The following is a 24961-nucleotide window of genomic DNA, read 5'->3' on the forward strand; positions in this document are numbered from 1 at the left end:
CAGCCAGGGAGCTGCTGCCTGCGGGGAACAAGTCTGGGTGCACGCAGGAGCCAGGCAGCGCCAGCAGAAGTTACTGCTCCATTGATTTCACTGTGTTTCAGGGAGGTGAAGAATTGAATCACCAGCAAAGACAGAAAAGCACACCCTATAATATTTCAGAGCTACTGGGTTAGGTTTAATTTAAGTCTTTTAAAACATTTATTTCAAATGAAACTGACAAATAGGTGTAACATTTTATTTAATATTATTAAGTTTTAGTACTTACACTACATTTTGCATGGCAATAGCCACTAAATAAAGTTATTTCCATGCATTATAGCCTGGAATGTTTTTATTTTATTTTTTTAACACTTGGCTTAAGGAACAAAACTGCTCATACAGTTTGAGCTTTAATCTATTTCAAAACACAAGAGTTTTAAATAATTCATTTTGTGTTTTATATACTGCTAGAACTACCCATTGTTATAGCAGGCTGATTTTGGCAGTTGCCTTTGCTACTTTGACTGTTCACAAGTTGTCTTATAGTCTCAGACGGTGTTAGACCTAGAGACTGTATCTTATGCCAGCTGGAGTGAGAACATTGCCTTGATGTATAGAAATACAGTTTTAAAAACTCAGGATCTGGTAGCATTTTTCTCTATGAACTACAATGGCAGCTGTGCTAGAGGTCATGAATATTACATAAGGGCTGTCCATGCATTCAAGCCAGCATCAGTAAGCCAAATTCCCATAGCAACACTCGCATAGATTTACTCATCACTGAGATGCATCAGTTCAGCAGTAAGTGCTGTAGTGCTACCCTGATTAGTCTGCAGGATATTATTACTTCAACTCTTCTTTTAAAGATTGTGCATTTACTGATAAAATTCCACATTTAACCCAAATTTCAGAGCAGTCTTTATCATCTTTCCTAACAGGAAAAAAAATAACTAAAAGCAATCCTGATTGCAAATGGCAATAGCTGTGGGATACAAAGGGAAAGGGAAGTAACAGGCTGATTTGGGGGTATTTCTGCTGTACCGATTCCAGGGCAGCAGGACCCGACTTCAAAGAGATGTTCAGCATCTCCTGTGGTTGGCAAGTTCCAGCAGCACATCAAAAAGCTGCATTAGGAACTCTTATCAAATATAGGTCATCAACTTCATTTTCCAAAAAACATCTTCAGCTTCCCTATTCAGGTTGTCTGCTTGTGGATTACACTATTGTTTTATTTATGGAGCTGGCCCTTGCTAAACAATCAGATGAATACCTCAGTGATGTGGACTTCTGAATTTATGAGGAAACCTTGTAAAACAGGTGGCGTAAATGGGCAGCGGAGAAGGAAACAGAACAGGAGATAGATCAGAGATAAGGAAATAAAAAACGAGGCAAAATGGAGGAGGGGAATCGGAGAGAAACACAGAGAACACAAGAGGAAAAAAAGGTATACATCTGAGGAGGAATCTCAATAGTGCATTTTAGTATATAAATATGAGAAATTATATTGAAAAACAGATCTTGGAAAACAACAATGCAGCAAGATTTGACTGGCAGCACACAAAAGGAAAGATCAGAATGAAGTGATAAATGAATAATAACAAACAAGATGAGCCCCATTTTTACAGGTGCAATAATATTTAAATATATAGTACATATGAGAGAAAGACAAGCCCATGCTCTTTCATTGTATTACTGCTAAAAGCCTTACAGTCCTAACTAAACACACAGAAAGAATCTGAAGCTCATTTAGCATTTTCTTACTAATCTGTCACTATCTGCCAGGAGTATGGAGTTAGAAGCAGAAATCTTAACAAGTCCTAGAGCATATTACTCACAGGGTCATTTAACACTCAAACTGTAAAGAAAGCCAGTGAAGCCAGTGAAATCTTCAGAAGAAAAAAATAAAAAAATCTTTCCAACAGACTCTATTTACACATGACTTTTAGGGACCAATCCTTTGCTCAAGTGAACAGGATGTTTGAGGGCTGATTTCTAGAACTCTAAGTTTTAAGTGTCATAGGGATCCACAGGCAAACTTCCATGAGCATCTTCAGTAAAAACTCTAAGCTTTGAGCACATGCATTAAAAATTAATAAGTATATTCAGAAAAAAAAAAAGTGTACACATTTAAATAAGATTATTCTTACTGATTATAGTAACTGAATGCCTTTTATGGCAAATTCAGATTCTAAGTGATTTTTCCTGAAAAACATAATTCCTACTGTTGTCTGGAAAATCTTTATAACAGGTCTTACAGTGTATGTTAACACATTATAAACATTTGTACCAGTAATGGATGAGATGACAGCTCTTTAAAGCAGAACATTTTATGAATCTTATTCTTTATGAATTTTATAAGGGGAAATAACACCTTACCTTTGCTTTTTCCAGCTGTGCCTGGGCCTGTCGCTCTGCCTCTCTCCGCACTGCTTCCCTGTCTTCTTCCAGAGATACATCTGAATCGGATGGACGGCTGGTGTAGGAGTCCGCCGAACCCTGCACAATGAAAGGAAAAATAATGTCACAAGTCGTTTCAGTGTTCAAAAAAAGCACAAGTGGCTACGCACCTTGCCTTTCCTATTAAATCTGTATCCCTGAAAAGAGAATAACTGCCAAAAAGGGAAAATCACTTAGTAAAATTACATCTAAGTAAATATTTTCTTCTGGACACTTTGCAAAAGTGCAGGTGTCTTCCCCAGTGTTATATTTCCTGCACTATGCCTCTGTCCTTATTCATATGCATTTTAGTAAGCAGAGCCAGTTGCTCTGTAGAGTTACAGCAGTGGTGCAGTGCAGGGCTGAAGGACACACAGCAGCTTCAACGATGGCTCCATATAGATGTAAACTCTAAGCAATGACATTATTAGCAAGGAAACAGATTTTTATACCCAAGATGTAACTTCAGTATCAATAATTACCATTACACAATATCCCTGCTAGCAGATTTAAACTCTGCTATCCATTTTTGTTTTAGGGCAACCTCTTTACCTGACACACTTTCCCCATCAGAACTGCAAATGGCTCATATCCATCTCTGCCCCTCAGCAAAACATGTAAATGACCACAAATCAACTTCCAACTAATAAAATCTGTCTGGACTCAACACACGTCCACGTATCGCCACAATGGAAGCAGTCACAATGCCAGAACAGCTCTATAAATAATGACAGCTCTGATTTCCCCCTGCATCTCCCTGCATACAAAACAGAGTTCTGCTAATTCAATCAGAAAACAACTGTACTCTCCTCACTGTATTTTTTTTCCTCCCTCTCTGCAATACATATAATATATGCCAGTAATGAAAACATAGGGCTTACACAGATATCAGAATTCTTCAGACGTCCTCCTTTGGCTCTTTTCAGAAGCCTGATCCAGGTGGCCTTCATTAGCCAGACAGCTCAGTTATTGTCCGCAGCTGCAGCGCCCGGCACTGATCTCATAAAACATGTGCACACTGAGCACCGCAGAATCACGGCTCCTTTCCTATCCATGCTCTGCTGTGAGAGCCTTCCTTCTCTTCCCTCTGCCTTTCAAGCTTGCAGCCTCACTGCTTCCAAGTATTCTAGTGCAATTAAATTCTCAAATTTTCTCATGCCAGTAAAAAGGCAAAAAAATAAAAAAATAAAAATCCACACCACCTCCAAAAAAAAAAAAAAATCGACTTGAATGATAAAAAGGTAAAATAAGCCAGACTTCAGGTAGATGTTGTGAGAGAGGCTTCAATTGATGATAACTGAGATCGACCACAGAAAAATACCTAGGGCTTTTTCCTTTGCGTTTGGGGGGGCGGATTTGGCTGTTAAAAATAGTGCTTATAAGAGAACCTTTTAAAATCCTGTGCAAAATGTATTCAGTGACATTTGCAAGTGCAAAGTTCATTTCATCTCTTCCTAGATTGGCTGGGGGTGGGGTAACAGGCTGTTCAGAGCACTGGGCATGCTCCATATGTGCAGCCTTTTACGCAGATGCTCACATCACACCAGGCTGGTAGCCTATGCCAAATTGCCATTTTACATCTCAAGGGTAAACAGCTGGAAAACGTGAGGTCCCTGCAAAGCTGGAATAGCTGGTACAGTGTCTCGCTGCTGTCATGCGTGTCTGCTGCAAGCCCTGCTCCTGTCACGCAGAGCTTCCCGTCACTGTAAGGCACCGAGCTCCCTTGCAGAGACATAAAGCCCCAAATGTGCCTGTTGAACCGGAATTTAACCCCCTAGTCACTGCTTGCATTTTTCTGACATTGACAGATGAGAAAAGGAAGGACGCTGCAATGTACCGCTTACTGCATAAATATTAGATGCTAATAGGACTAAAACAAAAGGAAACGTTTCATTTCCACATTCTGCTTTCCAGAGCCACCTTCCATCCTTTCATAAACTGAATCATAAACATGATTATCCTGAACATTTACAGTTCCCTGGCAGATATGCAGAATTCTTGTCAAAATAAAATAAAATAAAATAAAATAAAATAAAATAAAATAAAATAAAATAAAATAAAATAAAAAAGATCAGTTACAGCTAAAAGTTTAATAACCTGTCCTTGAACAGACATCAAGGAAATTACATTAAGAAAATTAAGGGCTTACAGGAGTCCAAATACATCTACTATGTTACAGTGATCTTCTAAAACTAAAATGCCAAGTGAGCTAAAGCAACAGAATAAAACAATAAAATAAACTTTCCTTGGAATTTTTAAAAGATCTTGTCCATTAGGGAAATGCCCAGTCGTTGTAAGCACATTTCAAAGGTGCCTATTGTTTAAATTTCCCTTTTATTGTGACTGCACCAGTGGAGCTGGGGGTAACAGTGGCAAAGGACAGCAGCAACAAGTGGCCAGAAGTTTAGCCTAGACATTAAAGGCTATTACGGTTAACACAATAGTGACCATTGGTCAAAACCATTGATATTATCAAGCAGTAACAAAAGCTGAGACTATGACAAAGCCACACCCACAGAGTCCCAGCCCCCAACACTCCAGGGTCCCCCAGCACCCATTCATTGCAGCAATGATGGCACCTCCAAACCCTTCCCCAGCTCTGCAGCTCCATGGTGCTCCTCTGAAGCAGAGCAGGGCACCTGGTCACAGATCAACCCCTAGGCAATACTGTCTTTAAGCAAGAGGAAAACCAATGAGCAAGCCTGACACCGCAATCACACAACTGACACTGGGGGTGTTAGCTTTCTACAGTGGTTCCACAGTGAATGCATCACATTTTCCACTGACGAAGTGGCATGGCACCACTTTTACTGTCCTTCATCCTGCTGTCCAGAAGGGATGCTGCCTAACTGGTCCTCAGACTATAAAAAAGGCACAAAGCACAGAAAAGTAATTCCTGTGGCCCTAGAGAAGCCAGATGTTAGGTCAGCATTATTAAAACTGGAATTTTATCTTTCCAGCTGCAGAGATCATTTGTAGTGCTGGTCATGTCTCGTGTTGGCTGCAAACCCAACATACATTCAAAAATAATAATAATGATTCAATTTATTTTAATTATATTGACAAATCACATGTATCAAACTCAACATTGATTTTATTTCCCCACTGGGACCGACATGGTCATGTAAATTCCTGAGCACAGAAAAAAATTGGAAGTCTGACATCAGGGCAATCCAGAAAAGGAGGATCATACAATTAATTCATTTTATAAGCTAGTGACTATTTTTATACAAACTAGGAATGCTTTCAACTACTTTCATGTGAAAAAAAAACAAACAAACAAACAAACAAACAAACAAAACAAAACAAAAAAACGTAGTTCACTTTAGTTTCACTTTTTTTTTTTTTTTAAGTTTTTTAAATCTAACTTGGAAGTACCCCGACTATTCAAGGAAAATATTGCTACATGGATGCTTATTGTCCATTCATTACAGGTAAGGAAACTGCACCACCTCCCTCGGTTATACTAAGTTTTAGGGCTTGCTCTGGAGACTAGCAGAGACTTTTCCTAAGTGCTTCTGAAATTTTGTGTTCCTGCAGGTATTCATCTTATTCCACTGCATATAAGAGAGCTGCAATAATACATGCTGCTGTAGCCCCCAGTTCCTCATCTTTCATGGAAAGCTGTCTAAGAAAAGTGAGATATCTTATGTTAATAATTATCCCATCTATTTACTCTTTTTTCCCTTTTCTTCTTCTCCTTGCATGGCAGGTTTATAAAATGTGTTTGTTTTAAAAATCATTCCCTGTTTTAATGACATGCTTGACAAATATTTACCAACTATCTTATCACTTATTCTACTAGAGTAGCTTCTATAAGGTATTTTTTTACTACGAAGCCATACTTTTCACACCCTTAGTGTAAAATCATGTGATCATATTTGAGGTCCTTTTTCCTCAAGACCAAACATCTTACATTTTGTAGTAAGGGTATATCATTTTCTTAAGACCGTGTCTCCCAGGTAAAAAAACGCTGCTCAGTAAAGATTATTTTTGTTGTTATTTTCCTTTACTTGTAGGTAGAAATTCCTTAGTTAAATGAGGTGGTGCCTCTAGAGATCTTATTTTTCATGCTAATTTTCTTTACCCACCTGTAACTTTGGTCAGTACAGTGGGAGCCTAGGCACAGATTTTGTCTGCAAGGTTACGTTCATAGTGCAAAATCTGATGTGTTTGGTCTGTTACTGGATTTTCTGTAATTCTCCCCGGATTAATACAGCTATAATTAGACTTGCAAATTCAGTCATGGACTTTATATTACGCCTTTCTCATGAAAAATAAAAGTGGTCCTTTGAGAACACAGGGTTTTTCTTTAGCTTGGTAATCCAGTTATGAATTGAATATCATTAGGACAGGTAACTTTCCAAACTCCTGAAAATTCTCAAATAATTATCTTGTTAGAATTATCAAACAAGTTCCTTCAGGTAGGGACTTTTTATGGCATTATTTATTAAATGAAGACATGAAACAGTGTGCAAACATACAAGCTTTTACAAGAAAAAAGGAGTACATGTGAATGCAGACACAGTCCTCATTTATAATGCTAGGATTTCCTCTCAGATCTATTTTTCATCTCTTCACTTATTTCATGTTGAAGAGAATTTTAAATCCAAAAGGAGAAAGATCTGTATGCCTTCATACTTTTAATTATTCTTTGTTTGCACAGTGAGACCTGAGCTAGGTCTCACTAGGTTAGGGCATGATTTGAGATGATACACCATGTATCTGATGCACTACTACATCTGGAATGCCAAAAATAAGTTAACATAAAAGAAAATGTTGAAAGGTTATTTCTGTAAAATTTTCAGTTAATTTAAAAATCTTTAAAAGTGATGCAAAACACAAGCAAAATGTGAAATATTAAGATCTAGCATGAAGTGAAACTGCTGACATGGGCAAATTTCAATTATAACATGCTAACAATGAACACAGATTGTCATGTTTCCTCACAGACTGACCAACCTGCAATCTGTGGGCCATACAATTAGAAAAACACCACCAATACAACGGGTACCTCAGTCTGGCACAATGGCCAGAGATGGCAAATGTGAAAATTTCTTATTTAGGGAGATTTCTCTAGACCTCTAAGCAATGTCATTATTTTGAAAGATGTTCTTCAAAGCCCAAAACACGGCTTGATTCCAAAAGTGCTATACAATGTTGTACAGATTGGAAAATTAATTACTCAAGGGTTGTATTTTTAAGGAAATACCAAAGTAATTCTGATTGTTTGGCATGTACCTGTGGTACGTGCAATATGAAACATATTTTGGAAAAGGAAGGCGAGCATGCATTCATTAAGGGGATATGAGGCAGGAATTTTTGACTCTTTGGGTAAGGGCCATGGACACTTCACAGCCTGGCAGGCTCAAAGGCTAGTCAGTCCTCGTGCCCTCTCCAGTCCTTGGCACAAGCGGAGGCTGGCCGTTTGCCCACCACACGCCCATTTCCACTTAAATGCTGTAAAGCTGCTCTCCCACAGGCACCATATAGGCAATGCAAACAACTCTTAGAACAGTCACTGACATGCTTTGCTTGCATTTAAGAACAAAAGCAACAGTGATTAGAATTTTTCTTTATTTTTTGGTTTACAGCAAATTGGGCATTGCAGCAGAATCTACATCCACAGGGGACATTCATATAGCAGGAGGAGTGAAATTTTAGAACAGCTGGGAGCTTTAGGGTGGCAATGTGATTAAAAAGGAGATTATATAGAAAACCAGTCTTCTCTTTACCCTTAACATGACTTTGGCAAGCTTAATCGCAGCACCCAGCTGGACATTAACAGGTTTCCAGGATGCTAATCCAATCAACAGCTGGATGAAAGAGTTTTTTAAAAACAGACCTTAGCTTTGCAGAAACCTAGATAGATTTTGGCATTCTTAGACCAGGGAAACAGTTGTATCAGGTACTTTATCAAGCAAACAAACGAAAAACCATAAAAATCACACACACACACCCAAAAAAGGCACACATTTGCACTAACATTTTCACAATACTAGCCTAAATGTTTGCCTTTCTGTTGTTGCTTTGTTAAGAGAAAGTAGCATGAGTTCGTATGTTTAGAGGACTGATTGGCTTTTTGTGGCTACTCCTTGGAAAACTATTGGCAACATGCAAACTGTTTCCAAAAGGGCAGCTGCGGACCTTAGAACAGTGATCAAACAAACACATAGACCCCTCAACCAAAGCCAAACTTTCCCAAATCTGTGGGATGTTCTGGTGTGTTACAGTTTACCATATTTTGCAAAAACCAACTAAAAGAGACAACTTGGAGGCCCCGTTGTACTAAGCATTGTACAGTCGTGAAGTGAATGACATACCCTGCTTAAAAGAATCTGCAGTCTGAAGGATGTCAGCAGAAAAAAATGGGAGTAAGAAAGGGATCAAGGTAACAAGCGCAATAGAAAAAGCAATTTTAACCATTCAGTAACAGCATTATGACTCATCATTGCATAACCATGGTGGGTTGTTGTTTAAGCAAGTTTTCTATATGTATTATGGCAGAGATTAGTTCTGTGAAAGCCTCTGAAGGAGGATAATCTGGTAGCTCTGTATATTCTGACAGAGAGATTCTCCCACTTATGAGAGAAGAGAAAGTTTAGAGTGCTTTTTAGGAAGAGGGCAATGATAGGAAACCAAGGAGGTCTCCTAGCTCACCAAAATAGGGTTTATCAACAATAATCACATAGTCAAAAACTTTAGTTTGTTTTGTTTTTTTAAAAAAATATAATTTGAGTTTTCATTGAGACAATTAATTGGATATAAAGGATGACATTAAATTATCGATGATTTTGAGCTGTAAGAAAAAGCCAGAACACCGACAGAGGTAAGATGTTGCCAGTGGAACAACTCAGAGAGAGGTGTCAGAGTAACAAAAATACACCAAGGACATGATTGCAAGCTGCTTGAACTTGAATCATCTCACTTTTGTCTCAGACTGCCAGCACACACAGGGATCTGAGCACAACTTGGTTGACTCGTGACAACTTTTTAAAGCTATGGTAACTTACCCATATGTGCAAGCCCCTAGGCAAAGGTAAACCAAGATTATTAGTAATAACAAGTTCCATTGTGGTGTTGTTTACTAAGACAGAAACAGGTAAAAAAAAAATAAATAAGGTTTTCAGGAAAGAAAAAAAATACCGATTTTGACTGCATTAATCAACAGCTGATATCACAAAGGAAGGATTTTAAATTGCAGAAAGACAACACAGAAAAAGAAGGATTTAAAATATAAAATGGTATGAGATGATATACAAGAAAGAACAGAGAGAGAGAAAAAAATTAGGTCAGATACAAAATCGCAAGGGCTCTCAATTAAAAAGAGAAAAAATGGAGAACACATCTGAGATGACACCAAGGAAACAGAAAGACAACTAGAAAAGGAAAGAATTTACAGAAAAGCATGGCAACCATCATCTCAATTTGTCTCAGCTCAGTTAAAAGTGCCAATTTAGATTCTCTGTTCCAGATCTTCAGTATATTTTTATCTGGGATTTTGGTTCAAGTCATTAAGATTTTCTGCATACTTAAAAATAACTTCCTATAAAATTTAGCATGAAATGCTGTTAGCAATGGAGAATTTTGAAGAAAAAAATATTGCCTTTGCATTTCACCAAATTATCTCTCTATATACAAGCCCTACTTGGTTTTCTAATTTAATATTTTAAATCTACTCCAGATAACTAACGGAAGGTTTGGGTTTGTTTTTTTTTAATTTTTAAAAACGTTGAAATTAAGCATATAGAGTGAAGTCTTCCATATTCTATTTCAAATGCAACAGCTGTTTTGAATACGTATTTATGCTTGCTACCCTTCCTTTCTCTACTGTAAACATACTCATCTGTTTAACTAATTATTTTATTTCCATATATCTACTCAAGTTAGTTTGGCAAGTGTGCACTCTGAAGAAGCTGCTGTCATAGATTAGTTGTCAGAAACAACATTTTTCTACCTCTGACAAGTTTATTTTCCAGCTCACCTTCTACTGCTGAAATCTTGATTCTTCCAGTCATGATCTTTTGTTAACAGTAATCAGCAACTGTCATGACATAAAACACTGCAATTTGCTCACTGCTTATATTAGGAGGGCTTTTCTTCTCAACCCCGTTGTCAAATTACACACAGTGAAGACTAATGAAATAATTAATGAAGTGTTCGCTAACTCAGGCTCACTTAAAACTTGTCAACCAGCGGTCTGTCTGGCTGGCTGTGACTCAGCCCAGGTATCGCTAGCAGGCATGACTGTCCTTTAAGCATCTGCAGCTTTGCTCTCTCCATTAGTGCCAGAAACACCAAGTGAGCTGCTTACACACTGCGTGGCACCATTTATTCCAAGCCATAAACACTACCTACAATACAAATAGCCTCATCGGTGGGCTAATTGTAAGCTCAGTTTCCAAGTGTATCCTGAGCCACGTGGGTCCTTGTGGTTTCAGGTGTTAGCTCCAGCTTTCACCCTTGTGTGTGCTGCTTGGGAAACATCAGGACTGGTGCTTCACACCCATTACCTATCCTCCAGGTCTAGCATAAGGCAAAACAAACCGCTTGCAGTTTTTTGAGACGATGAGGCTCCTTACACTATTTAGATATTACCAGATTTCTAATAATTAATCTCATCGGATTTCAAGAATTCAACAGCGCATAATACTTTAACCGCAATGCAGAAGTCTCTCTGGAAAGACTTCCTGCCCCTCTTGCCTATCATATACCGAAATAATCTTGGAAAATTGTATCTCTCCAGCATTTCCTACCTTTAACATTATTGTTCTAAATCCAAAATATACCAGCTGATGTATGGATTGCATCATGTCAAAGGTTCACATTTGTTGGCTCTTTCAGATTTAACTCTAATCTGTATCTAGCCCAGCGCACCCACACAGAAAGGGTGAGGGTAGAAAGTGTGCCACCTGATAATATATGTTCTCTAATAATGAACAAATCTATGTGCATTTTTATTACTGCTAAAACAGATCTTGTACTTTGGATTTGTAGTAGCATCCCTGAGATATGACCATTTAAATAAAAATGGAAGGGTTAGAAGAGGAATAAATATTTGAGGCAACCTGGTAACAGAAATGTATCAGCTACTGGAGACAATGATTAGATGCTAACCTGAAGGAAAATAAAACATAAATGAATTGCAACAGAAAATTTAAAGGAAATCATTAAAAAAATCACAAGATATTGTGATCTTTTTGAACTCAATGTTGAAATATTTTTCATACTCCAGAATGTTCAAAGTTTTGTAGAACACAACAGCCACTTTCCAGGATAATAAGTGAACTCTAGATTTGACCTACAAGACCAAACATTTTCTCTCTTTCAGACATATGAGAAACATCAGGACCAGACTTCTTTCTGATTCAGAACAGACTTTGTCTGGGTCAAGAGAGCACATTACATCATATCCCTCTCCAAGCTATTTCCTCCTTGAGAGGAAGCAACAAATTGTGAACCAGTGGTTGCTCTTTTATCTACTGCTGCAATACTGAATATCAAAGCATACAAAACTGAATACAAAACTGAATACAAAGCATACAAAGCATACAATACTGAATATCAAGCATACAAAATATGCTTGATTTGCTCACAAATCCAAAATTCTCAGAAAGAACGCCCGAGGACTAAAACACCTGCATGAGCTCTCTCCGGTGTCAGAGACTTAACATACTCCATCTTATTCTCAAGGCCACAAGGTATTTCAGGCAGAAAGGGGCCTCAGGACATCTGAAGTCCAACCTGCCCCCAAGAAGCCATCTCATCTCCAAGCTGAACAAATCCTGGTCCCTCAGCCTCTCATTGCAGCACGAGGGCTCGAGCTCCAACCTTCCAGGAGCCCTCTGCTGAGTCCATCCCAGTTTGTACATATTTTTCTTTTTGGGGGGCATCAAAATTGGTCACACTAATCCAGATGTAGTCTATGGTGTAATGAGCAGAGTGGGGTGATAATTCCCCTGGATGTAGCACCTGTGCTTACTGCACAAGATGCTGTATTCAGGAGCTCAGGATTTTAGATGAATCTGCAGCTTTGGAAATCTAACAAAATACTCCTTGCAGAACTTGCACCGTGGCAAGCCTGTATTTCTAGCTGTGCTACACAATAATCAGCTCATTTAAAAATGTTAAGATTAACAATGCTACACATCACTGTAAAGTAACATCACTAATATGTTACTAGCATCAAGCAACTTTGGAACACCACATCCCTACCCGGCCGCTGGTCACAGAGGACAAGACAGCCTTCAGCACCTGCAATGATGACAAACTCAAGAATGGAAATCCCAGGTCTCAAAACATGTTGTGCTAACTCTCACCAAAGAAATTAAAACAAGTCCATGTCCTCCCTGCCAATTTTTGGCCTTCTGGAGCTGCACTGGGCAAAGGCCGCCTTTTTCTCTTGCTCTATTGTTCAGAAACGAAATTAAATACATTTGGTTATGCTGATTTAAAATTCATTATTTCCTTCAGTTTATGAGGGAGTTTTATAAGTTTCCTCCAGTTTCTGCTTAAAAAATTGCCACCAAAACCTCAGTGGACGCATAGTATATGTGTTGCTAGGCCACAACTCAGGTATCTTCACACTCAACCCCCCTGGAATATTCTCCAGAGACACAAAGCTGGCTTCCTTGGTCAGGTTAAATCCAGAAGTCACCAATAAATGCAAGATGCATTCCAGTTCATCTCTGTTTTGGAAAAAGGAATTTAGTAACTCATTTATTTATTATTTTACATTTTTCCTTAACTGATTTAAATAAAGCTAAAGCAGTTGTTACAAAGTATTGTAACTTTTTATTTAGAAAACCAGAACTTCTCCCTCCAGACATGAGCTTTCCTTCTTCCATCCTTCCTTCTGCAAGAGTTAATTCAGTCTGTAATCAGTGGTAACTCATACACTTAGCATCCCCTTAACTCTTAAAGTTTCTGAGTTCACAGGGGGTGAAACAAAAATTACAGTCTATTATTTCTCTCTTCATGGAGAATAAAAGGAAACGCTTGTTGCTGAACTTGGCACAGTAACACAAATGTGCTCTTTTATAACCTTTCGTGTTCTGTTGGCTGTCTGCAGGCTTGGATCCTTTTGTGATTTCAAAAGGCATCATGTATTTTAAAGCTCTGTTTGTTTTCACAATCAGGATAGCCAATGATCTCAAGAGTAGGTCCTTCTTGTTCCCCCTTTGATCACAGTAAAAAAGATCTCATTTAAATGGAATAGCATTTTATTCACGCCATAAAATCTACCACAGAATTGCAGGGACAACGCTGTCAATTGTCACAAGGCAAGCTGATCCACAAAACATGTTGTGTAACCGGCAGGACTAATCTCTCCCACCACACTTACAAACACAGATGTCCAGGTTTATTTAAAATAGCCGTAAGCAAAACAGCATAACTCATGGTTATTTTTTTTACCATTTTTTTTTCCTTTTTTTAATTTGCCTTTTTTTTAATGTATGCTTATAACTGGGAGGCATTTGATTACAGAAAGTGCTCAAATCTTCCTAGTCCTATGCTGACAAGGCCACAATGGTTGGAGGAAATGGTATCACTTGGACTGTATTTTCTCCCTCAATACACTAAGAAGAGCCCTATCTTGACCATTTCCCAGATGTTCTTCTCTGTGAAATCCATCAAACCTCTGAATACAAGTTGATCTGAGAATTCTTTTGTACTAATAAGATATGGCTGAGCAAAATTATTCATTTTTTCTTAAAATTTACATAACTGATGGGGAGAGGGCAATAGCATCCATGCATGCACGGCAAAACTCATAACCAGAAGGCAAAGCAGGTTAAATTATTAGCTGGTATCGACAAATAAGTGTATGTGATAACTAGATTAAAAAATCATTTTCTTGCTGTTAAATTTTAGTGGAAAGTCAATCAGCAAAAGCATAATTTCACATATGGTATTAGAGTCTTGTACAATGAGCCTTATGATTTTATTTAAGCATCTCTGAAGGCCACCCATGTTCCTGCCAGGATGCCTGTATAACAAACAACAGAATTATAGTGAACAATAAGAATTATTCCATCTTAGAAAGACCACAAGATAATTAAGGAAAGCAGAACACAACTTTCTTAAATATAAGTGGTAAACCACAATATGATATATATGATAAATTGACTATATTTGAGCAACAACCTAATACCCCTGTCCTTCAATTCTCTCTGTATAGGTGCATAACCATGTTTATATAGAATGCATACGAAGACAAAAGAATTAGGATTAATTACAGATCAAATGTCTACAGTCTCAGACCTATATAAGGCATCTTTCAGCAATGGGAACTAAATCATTGGCAATTGCTGACTTCTGTGACTGAGTTTTTATTCATACCATAAAACATGGGAATTTCCATTTCAATGCCATCAATATTTCTCTATAGCCTATATGCTCTGAAGAGAATCACATGAGAAATTAGGCTGGAGAGGACCTCTGGAGGACATCTAGTCCAACCTCCTGCTCAAGGCAGGGCCATATTGAAATCTAGGTTAGGCTGCTCAGGGCCTTGTCTAGTTGAGTTTTGAAAATCTCCCTGGGTGGAAATTTTGCAACTTAATACATAATTTTCCTTGTTAACCTCCTATACCAAAAATATATATATAAATGAACTCTAAAAGTAATCTAGCATCTTAAAATAATAATTTATGAAGTTAAATGACATTTAGCCTCACAATTTATCTTGCTGAGCAGCTTGCACATGCAAAGAAATACAACTGCATTGAGTTCAACACAGCCACTTTCATTAAAGCCAGCTTCATCACATAGAAAAAGCAGTCACTTCCAGTAAGGAAAGTAAATATCTCATGTACTTTTGGGCAAATATAGATTATAACAAGACATGCAAGGACCTTTTCCTTTCAATCTTGAGCTGTTCCTTAAAGGAATACAGTCATATTATTATAACATAATACACTAATAATAGTTATACATGTGTCAGCTTTGCTTCTATGAACCATCTACTATTTTTCCCTCTGCTTAAAATTCCTGTAATGGTCTAACTGACCTTAGACTTAAGAATTCATATTAGTAGGAAACTTTTTTTTTTTTTGGACCTGTGCAACAGCATTACTTTGCTTGCACTAAAACACAAATACTCTGATTTGAACAAATTCTTTTTAATAAGAATATTTGCTGAGATATTTGGAACAAAACACAGCAACTGACTTAAAAAAGGACAAAACTGTATTAAAAATTATGCTTATTAAGTCCATTTGACTTGTTTGCAACTTTTATCAGAGCAATAAAACTATACTGCATATCATAAAAGAAGACAGTACATTATCCTAGAACTGTAAATGCCTAAAACTGTATGGATATGCAATCATGTATTGCTAAGTTAAAATATGTAGATTCACATTGTGTTACAAATGAGAAAGAAACACACTCAGAACTTTTCAGGGCTTTCATTCATTCATTCCTCAGAGAAAAGCTTCTAAAATTGCTGGTTTTTACAGTCCTGTAATTACAGTTGTCAAAACACCCAAGTTTCACTAAATTTTCCCCTGCAAAAAATCCTAGTTATTAATATGGTCAGACACGCACAAAATAATAAACAAGCTTGTCATGGTTAGCATTACCTGTTTCTACATAAATAAAAGATTTGCTGAAAGAAGAATTAGTGATTCTTATAGAAAATGCAGTAACTATCCCCGGCATTTTGTTATTCCTATTCATCAGCTGAAGTTGCTATCTGGGAAGTAACACGTAGCCTGAGTAAACAAACAGTGCTTCATTTTGTCAACCCAATTGTTCAGAGCTTGTTTATTATTTAGAGAAGGCAAATCTTCATAAAGACAGATGCCCACAGCTTTGTTAAACAGCTGGATAGATTTTTCTAAGATAGACTTCCTGACAGCCAGTATTGAAGAAAAGTAAGTAATAAGTTTAATCTGATAAGTTGTTCGGAACTGGTTCATCAGACCTACTTAGCATAACCGATTGGAAAACAAAATTCTATTTCCATCCAGGCATGAACACACAAACTCAACTGCAAAAGAAGAAAAGAAATAAAGGGAATTGTGCCTGAAAGGGGTGAACTTCCAGATCGCATGATCTGAAACAGATTTTTCTGGCTTTTGATTCACCTGTGTGGAAGGTTCCTATCAAAATGATGTCAGACTATATTCAGCCCGCCTGCCAGGAGTGTTTAATCTAACTGTCATAACTACTGTGGTGTTGAAAGGTCAAGGGAGCAACGAGCGATCTAGGCTGCCAGACACAGCATCATACACTGTAGATGGGAGAAACAGAGCTGCACCACCCGAGATAGAGCATCTAAACCAGGCAGTCTGCCACAGCAGGCAGCCGGGCACGTACGGCAGACAGCATGAACATGCCTTTGTGACTTTAACTTCCCGTATGTGCTGCAGGGGAGTCACGATTTCAATTTTTCACATAAAACAGGTTATATGTGTACCCCTTTCGCTAACTCCCATCTATCCGTGGACTAAAAAACACAGAAATCAAAATGCATGTCACAAATACTTAACTGGAGAACAGACTTTAAAATAACTCTATTTTTAGAAACACCACACTGGGGCCCCTGCAAATTCTGGAAATTTCTTGTATCATATCCATGCACAGCACATACAAGTCCCATTTCTTTAACAAGAGACATTCAGGTTGCCTGCTTCTAAATAGCTGTGACTTTTCTGCATAGGGTTCCACCATGAGAGTTATAAATTAATGACTTAAAACAGGTGTGACATTAATATCTCTTACCCACAAGACTTCTCTAACTAGAGATGTCTCCTGACATCTAATTAAATATGAAGTATGAATGTATGTGGCGTAACAGGGAGCAAGTTGTAAATAATTCCCAAAAGCCTGCGGACCTATATACACACACATACACAGATGTGTGCAGGGAAATCCAAGCCAATTCTGCATTGTTGTAGCTACCTAAATCAGAGAAGCACAAGGAATTAGCTCATCATTAGTTCTGTGCTGCTGTAGCCAGCTTGGTGCCTCTCCTGCTAATGTTTGTTTTGGCTATGTTACACTCCATTCAAATTTGTCACTGAAAAATAGCCATTTTTTAAATAGCGAGACCTGTACAACAGATGACAATACAGAAGGGAAAAACTCAGTTATTCCTAATCATGAAGTTATATTCAAGGACAGGTTGGCTGTGGCTTTGAGCAACCTGGTCTGGTGGGAGGTATCATTGCCCATGGCAGGGGGTTGGAACTGGGTGATCTTTAAGTTCCCTTCCAAACCAAACCATTCTATGTTTCTATGTTTGCTTGTGTTTTCTTGTAAAAGTTCATGCTGGTTGACTTCACTGAGGTAAACTGTCCAGAAAGAGATGTTGAGCAGTGCTTTGCCAGATTTCAAGACACCACAGAACCACTGAACAAATCAGTAAATATTCTTCCTAAAAGTACAAGGAATATCACTGAATTACTCAAAGGTAATGCTACTTTATCATACATTCATACCACATTTCTGAAAACAAATCTACACAATCACAACTGAATAAGTGTTTTCAATACCTGCCCCTAGTCATGACAGGCTTTCTGGAACACCTCTGTTTTGTTGTGAGCTCATGCACTTGGTTTTGGCTGGCCTGGTTTGCCTTATCAGAGATCTGGGACACTGAGAATTTACTTTAGTTTTCTGTTCCTTTGTTTTCACTTGTATACAGATCTATTGTTAATTATGAAGGAAGTCAGAGACCGTGTGGTTTCATCTAACACGTAAAAACAGTAAATTCTTTATGAGATCAGCTGCAGTAGGATATTTCACTTAAAAAAAAAAAAAAAGTATTTGATACTGTCTTAAATAAACTTGCTAAAGAAAAATAGTTCTGTATTTTACACACACACAGATTTGTACTTTTCCGTATTAGTAAATTCTCACAAAAAAAAAAAAAATGGAACAAATTACAGGCTTAGATCTAATATTAGCTTCTCCTTTAACCAGGTCCTGAGCAAGGCTTCCTCCCGTCCTTCCTGATGCTATCTGAGACATGGAAAAGGAGATGCGAGGTACAGGGCTACCTCGTGCAGTTTGATGGAGGGAACACAGAGACGGGGCTCTGCACTCATGTGCAGTCCTTGTGGGTTTTTTTCCCCATGAGCACTTAGTACAAACTGGGAGAAAAAAGTGAGAAGCAAATGAGGGAGCTATGAAAACAACATGAGGATGCTCACCCATAGTTATCTGTGTGTGCAACTTGAAAATACTTGGTTTCATTTCATTGTTTTTTCCTTCATAACTGTGAAATGAACTGCACTATTCCTGCCAACCCAGGCCAGCCTGCACACTCTTCATCTCTTCCTCTCGCCTCCAAAAACTCATATTTTCTAGTCCTTGAAGGAGGAAGGATACAACTTCTCCCTTGCTACTGGATCATCTGGAGTTGGGCAGCATGGCTGGTTTCTAAATGCCAGAAACCACTTGGCCTTCTTCACTTCCCATGGCTCCCTCCTGTGCATGCCTCGGTTACAAACCTGTTTCTCAGCTATGGTGAGCTACTTGTGTCTCATTTCCACAGCAAGAGGTACATTCATTGCCTTCAGACACTCAGCATTAACCTGGTATGAAAAGGTCTGGGTTAATTTTTGCCATCAATTTGCCTCATATTCACTGTCAGAAATCCCTGTTACTATAAGTTAATTGCAGATCCTCGTATTAAGTTTCAGAGAGCAGAGCATACTCCAAGACACCACACTTAGAAACAAATGAGTTACATTCCACGTGAGGGATGGCTGAGCTACAGTCGACAGGCTGGCATGTGTGTCATGATGGGGAGATGGAGGGAGGGGAAGGCCAGACACAGTGTGCATCCCTCTAATATTTGGTGAAGGGTCTTAAGAACAAGTCTTACAAGGAGCATCTGAGGGAGCTAGGGTTGTTTAGCCTGGAGAAAAGGAGGCTCAGGTGACACCTTATACGGGGTCCTCAGGGGAGGCTCTGTACAATTACCTTAAAGGAGGCTATAGTGAGGTGAGAATTGGGCTCTTTTCCCGAGCACCAAGTGGTACAATGAGGAGAAATAGTCTCAAGTTGCACCAGGGGAGGTTTAGGTTGGATATTAGGAAAAAAATCATTACTGAAAGGGTTGTACAGCATTGGAAGAGGCTGCCCAGGGAGGTGGTTAAGTCACCATCCCTGGAGGTCTTCAAGAAACATGAAGATGTAGAATGTAGTAGCATGGTTTAGTGGTGGACTTGTCAGTACTAGGTTAAAGGTTGGACTAAATGATTTCAGAGGTCTTTTCCAACCTGAATGATTCTGTGATACTATTCTATTCTAATACACTATCAATAATCAGAATGGCTCCATTTTCAGTCAGTAAGAATCAAATTAAAGAAAGGAGACAAGAAAAATATACGAAGATTGCTGTCATTAATAAAAAAAAATATCTAATTTGGCACTACAGGAGGTTAAACACTTGTTTGACTCTGGGGAAAAAATATTTTCAGTACAATTGCACAGATCATTAACTGGAAAGCATGCTGTGCACCCTGGCAGTAACACAGAAGTGACCATGACCTCTCTGTGCATGAGTTTAGCACAGTTTTCCTCCTCAGCATTTCACTGTAGCAGCTGACACCAGTTCAGGGGCTGTCCCAGTGCATGCTTAGAGCCCACAGCTCTCCCTTGGGGGAATCCCAGAGCTCACATGCAATGCCTAAAGCGCAGCTGAGACATCTCCAAGCTAGCTGTGGGGAATGATGCCATGCAGAATGACCCTTATTTTTCCAATTTAGGAAAGAAAAACTGTATTGCTTCTCCACTTTGGCTGCTGCAGAGGATCCACGTGCAAAGGGCTGCTAAGTGCATCTATTTCACAAACCCACATCCAGCTCTGGCTGTGAACACATCTTTCACGTAGCGTTCTTCTCACTAAACACCCTGTTTTAGGCATGAATAACTAACTTCATTCCTAGTACATGCATACATCATTTGCAGTTGCAACTTAATCAAATATCAGCATTTGATATGTGTAAGGCCAGTAACTTTAAAGCAACTTACCAGCCTTAACAGGTTAAACCTCTATCATTAAGCGAAGAGAACCAAATATCGTCTAAAGTTTAAAGGCAGCAAACCAAAATGTCAAGTGATTTGTATGAGGATAGACAAATCACAAGTTCAGTTTTCTGTCCTTTCAAGTCTGCCCTCCAAGTTACTCTCACGTGTGCCTCATGACATATTCACCTGACACAAGATGTTGCTGCCTTAGGCTGACCTAAGATAAACAACAAAAGTCTTTCCAAATCTCAGGGTTTCATTTTAAGTATTCTCCCACAGGTAATTTGCAGAACCGTGCTTGCAATTCGAGTGAGTGAGTTTCCCAAACATGCAATCCTGATGTATGATTTGTAGACATGGCATGGTCCTGTGTAAATCTGCAATATAATTTAAAAACCAACAAACACAACATTGCTCAACACTGATATGTGACTCTTTCCATTCGTAACAATACCCTGATTATCCTTTCTCCCTTTACTCAGTTTATGAAATAAGGTAATTAACAATGACTCAGAATAAACACTGAAAATGCATAAATGTGTTTGCCTGACCGATTTCTAGGACTTACAATAGCAAGTTTCTAGAATAGGTGTGTTTTTTTTTTCCCCTTTTTATAGCAAAATTAGCCCTGTAAGCAGTATGCCTGCTGCAAATGGAATCAGGGTTTGACTGATTCACTAATAGCACTCAAAAAGCACCTATTCTCAGTTGGAATATTAGACTGCTGCAAGACCTTCCACTCCTTCAGAAATGTAGCAGACAGACTTTCATACTTCTTAGCAGATCAGGCTGCCCTGCAGGAACCATAACTGGCATCTGTCAACATCATCCTTAATATTCTACGCAAAGTGCTCCATCCTGCAAAAGGACATAAGCAAACTCCAGGGAACTGAAGATTTAATTTAAATTGACAACTTCAAAACTTTTGCTTGGAGAATTCAAGTGACAAATGCTGGATTTATAAGACAAACAGAACACTTGCTCTGGACCTCACGAACACATCACCAAAATTATAAGGAGGTTTTTACATTTCTCCTACAGATATTTTCATAGAGAAATCTAGGAAGAGTAAATGATTTTGAGAATCAAATTTTGAGTTTATTCAGTTAAAAAACAGCTATTTTTCTGCAAAAGTTTGGAAGTTGCATGTGATATTTGAGAAAATGTATTTCAGTAGTAGTGTAGCTAAAAGTTAAAAGGAAAAAAAATGTAAAGGAGAATACTGTTCAAAGTACTGAACACCAGATATAATTTCTTAAAAGCATGATCCTGTACCTATATGCTCCATCACCTGGCATGTATTTTACAAAAACTTGAGTAAACAAACCACTATTACTCCAAAAAAGAATTAGAAAGCTATCAGATGTTTTTCTGGTGTTTCTACCCCCCTTCTCCCCCAACAGGCTCATAATATAAAGTAATATAGATGGTATATAGATGGCCTGTCACCTTTGTCAAAACACCATTTATCTCTAATTGCAAGAAATTATGAGTATTTCATTTTTGTGATACTTCTAAAATTTCTAGAAATAGTGTTTACTAACAAAGAAGTAATCATCAAATTTACCAGCAGTTTTACTCATTAGATCTTGGTCAATCTTTAGATAGGCAACTAAAGAAGAGCAAGAAGCAAACTGTAGGCACTGCAGTGCCAAGTGGTGAAAGTGTTTTCCATTTCCCTGTTTGTGCAGGTTATTCAGTCCTCTGAGCTGCACTGCCCTTTCCCTTTACATTTACAGGCCTAGCTTTTCTTCTGATGGAGATCTTTTGTGTTTGCCATCTCCCTCATCCCACCAGGCTATTCTGGGGCTGCAGGACTTTTCAACTTTTGTATTGATTTTTTTCCACTGGGTAGAAGTAATAGTAAGTAATAATAAAGACTCATTGGTGCAGAAAAAGAAAGCAAGGTGCCTGCAAACACACACTCCAAGTGTTGATACTGCTCCTTTGGGACAAATTCTGTTGTAGCAATAGACTATTAGAGCCTTTCACTTCAAATTATTTCTGAAGACAAAGAAGAAACTTGCATGCCTACCATTTTGTAGCGGGAAGTTCAACAGATACAGTTCAAACCCCCTCTAAGTTGGGTTCAAAGGGTTAATGCGATTAATGGGGACAGAGAAGGATAGTGTTTTAAACTGTGAATTCAGTTATCAGCACTTTATCTCAACTGCAGAGGTTTTGGAGTAGTTAAAATGAACTGCAGTTCTGAGGAGTTAAATCTTTTCCCAGACCACCACGCTTTCTCCTAAACTAGCACATACCCTTCCCTTTGTCATTTCATTTTAGATTGGCTATAAATTTAATGAATATTTACATGTAAATAAATATAAATTCACCTAATTGACCTCAGGAAGGACATATGAAACCAAAAGGGAAGGAAATTCAGTGATTTTCATTAAATGAGAAATTACTGAGAAAACTCCTCCCTACTTCAGAAATACGCTGCTACAAAACACCTTTTCAACAGTCAACCTGTCTTCAGAAGAAATCTGAATTAATCCAAACATGGTGCCTGAACATCCTGCTAGCAGACAGCCCAATATCTCTACCCCAGAGGGATGCAGGGAGACACCGACATGTCCCAGACCCGATGACAGACAGACAAGCAACCCCTGACAGTCTTGGTTTGTGCACCTCAACCCGGGGGCCTAGGAAGACGGCAGTGGTGGGACACGGCTGCAGATAACCTACGGCCCGCACAAAGCTCACCCAACAGCAGGAGCAGAGGATCTGTGGCTGTGGGAAAAGCCCTGCTGGGCCAAACGCAGTCCATAGTGAGAGCCAAGCAACCCTACATTTCCCTTATCCTTTATGTAGTGACTAAAAAGGCTGTCTGGAGTAATTTTCAAATGTTTTTGCTCTGGGAGGTTAATGCTGAGTATGATTTACCAGACAGCCATGAAAAGGAGTTCCCACTCTTCATTGGTTTTGACGAGCTATTCCAATTCTGTTCTGTTCCAGAAGTTTATTTTGCAAACAGGAAATCCCTACACAAAAAAAAAAGTTGTAGCCACAAATAAGATAGCTTGGCCTATAGCTTTTTATGGATTCCTCTATTTATGAAATAAAATTGCTTGCTAGACTCGAACATTTCAGCATTTCCAGTTTATGGCACAAAAAAAATGTTTATTCCATCAGTTCTTAAGAGGTTACGCATTTTACCTAAAGTGCTAAAATGCAATGCTAAAGACATTTAATATCCCGAGTCAGCATTTATGAAAAAATAAGCATTCAAACAGGAGAGGACAATAGCCACATGGTTCTATCAAGTCATTTTAAAAAAATATTTCTATTTCATGATATGAGCAATTTTTTTTCTGAATTTTGAGTCGTTCTAAACCCCAGCATTGCCTTTGATATCTGATCTTTAAGTAACATTATCTTTGTTTATCCAAGGTTTGCGGGTAGTACACAAATTGAGTATCAGTGCTGACAGGTATCTAGACTTATTATGCACTCAGAATTAAATAATAGTGGATGTTTGTTTATGCACTGCAATAAAAAGAAAACCAATGAGGTTTTCAAAACCACATGCAAAACCTGGATGTACCAGTCTAAATAGCTAAAGTTATGCTGTTGAAGTTAACTGAGTTGGAATATCACTTCACGTGCTCCTGTTGCTTCAAACGTGTACACACATAGATATACAGGTGTGCATATGAAACACACAGTGGTCAAAGAGAGAGTTATTCAAGGGCTGGGCTTCTAAGAGGGCTTTATTGAATTCCTTTAAGAGAGAGTTTAATCATGCAATGTTTAATTTTATTAGTAATCTTTCTAGGACAAAAGTTACATTTTACTTTCACAGCTAGAATGTCTCACACTCATTTTAAATTGTCTGAAATTTATAGTGAACTTTAAACAAAATCTCAAGATTCTTCATTGTCATTCTTTTCACTGTCTTTGTCCTTCAGTGATTCATAAGTAATTGTTTGTGTGGGAAGATAAAACAAATGCCTTTTCCACAGCACAGAGCATATGGCTTCATGAACTACAGATCTGTACAAAGAGAAATTTTCCATTGATTCTAGGTTTTATTGAACAATAAAACTGTTCTTCAAGCTTTCATAGGCCACCTTTTCTATTTTTGGTGATTTTAAGAATAGCCCCATTACAATCTTATCACTGAGTAAACAAACATCTTGGTAAGTTTGGCTGCCAAAATAACACTAAAAAAAGCAGACCCATATTTTCCCCAGAATAATCTTGCTTAAAAGAGAGAAAAAAAGATATTTTGGTATGGACTTAATGAAACATTTTGTTTGGGCAAAGCAATAAACTTTGGTTTCATGGACCTCTAGAGATACTGAAGGTAAAACAAACATACACACACCAAAACCCATGCAATTCATTGTGGACTTCCTACATTTTTCTACTGATGCCACTTCACTTTGCTTAATTACGTGGAAGAACTGGAATGCGATGTCCCACCCGCCTGGGACAGGTGTCTTAAGCATTAAACTATTTTCTATGACAGAGAACTTCTATATTTTTAATAAAGTTGAAACAGTATCAGGACAAGCGATTGAGCGATGCACTGGGCTCCACAGCCCTA

At 38.2% G+C, this 24961-nt stretch overlaps 1 protein-coding gene across 8 annotated transcripts in view; it reads right to left on the reverse strand.

The window, feature by feature from the left end:
• CACNB2 (calcium voltage-gated channel auxiliary subunit beta 2) overlaps window positions 1-24961 on the reverse strand; it is a gene marked incomplete at both ends in the record, with an annotated part of 240035 nt that overhangs the window by 74618 nt on the left and 140456 nt on the right. For 6 of the 8 annotated variants that reach the window (XM_084281287.1, XM_084281289.1, XM_084281286.1 and 3 more), the window contains one exon: window positions 2356-2475. In XM_084281287.1, the coding sequence (XP_084137413.1) occupies window positions 2356-2475 (120 nt within the window). Of the gene's footprint in view, window positions 1-2355; window positions 2476-3296; window positions 3366-24961 lie in introns of those variants that run through there. The other 2 variants (XM_084281292.1, XM_084281288.1) reach the window with 1 other exon arrangement.

The sequence above is a fragment of the Netta rufina genome, assembly GCF_964035555.1.
Source record: "Netta rufina genome assembly, chromosome: 2".
In the NCBI taxonomy this organism is placed as follows: domain Eukaryota; kingdom Metazoa; phylum Chordata; class Aves; order Anseriformes; family Anatidae; genus Netta; species Netta rufina.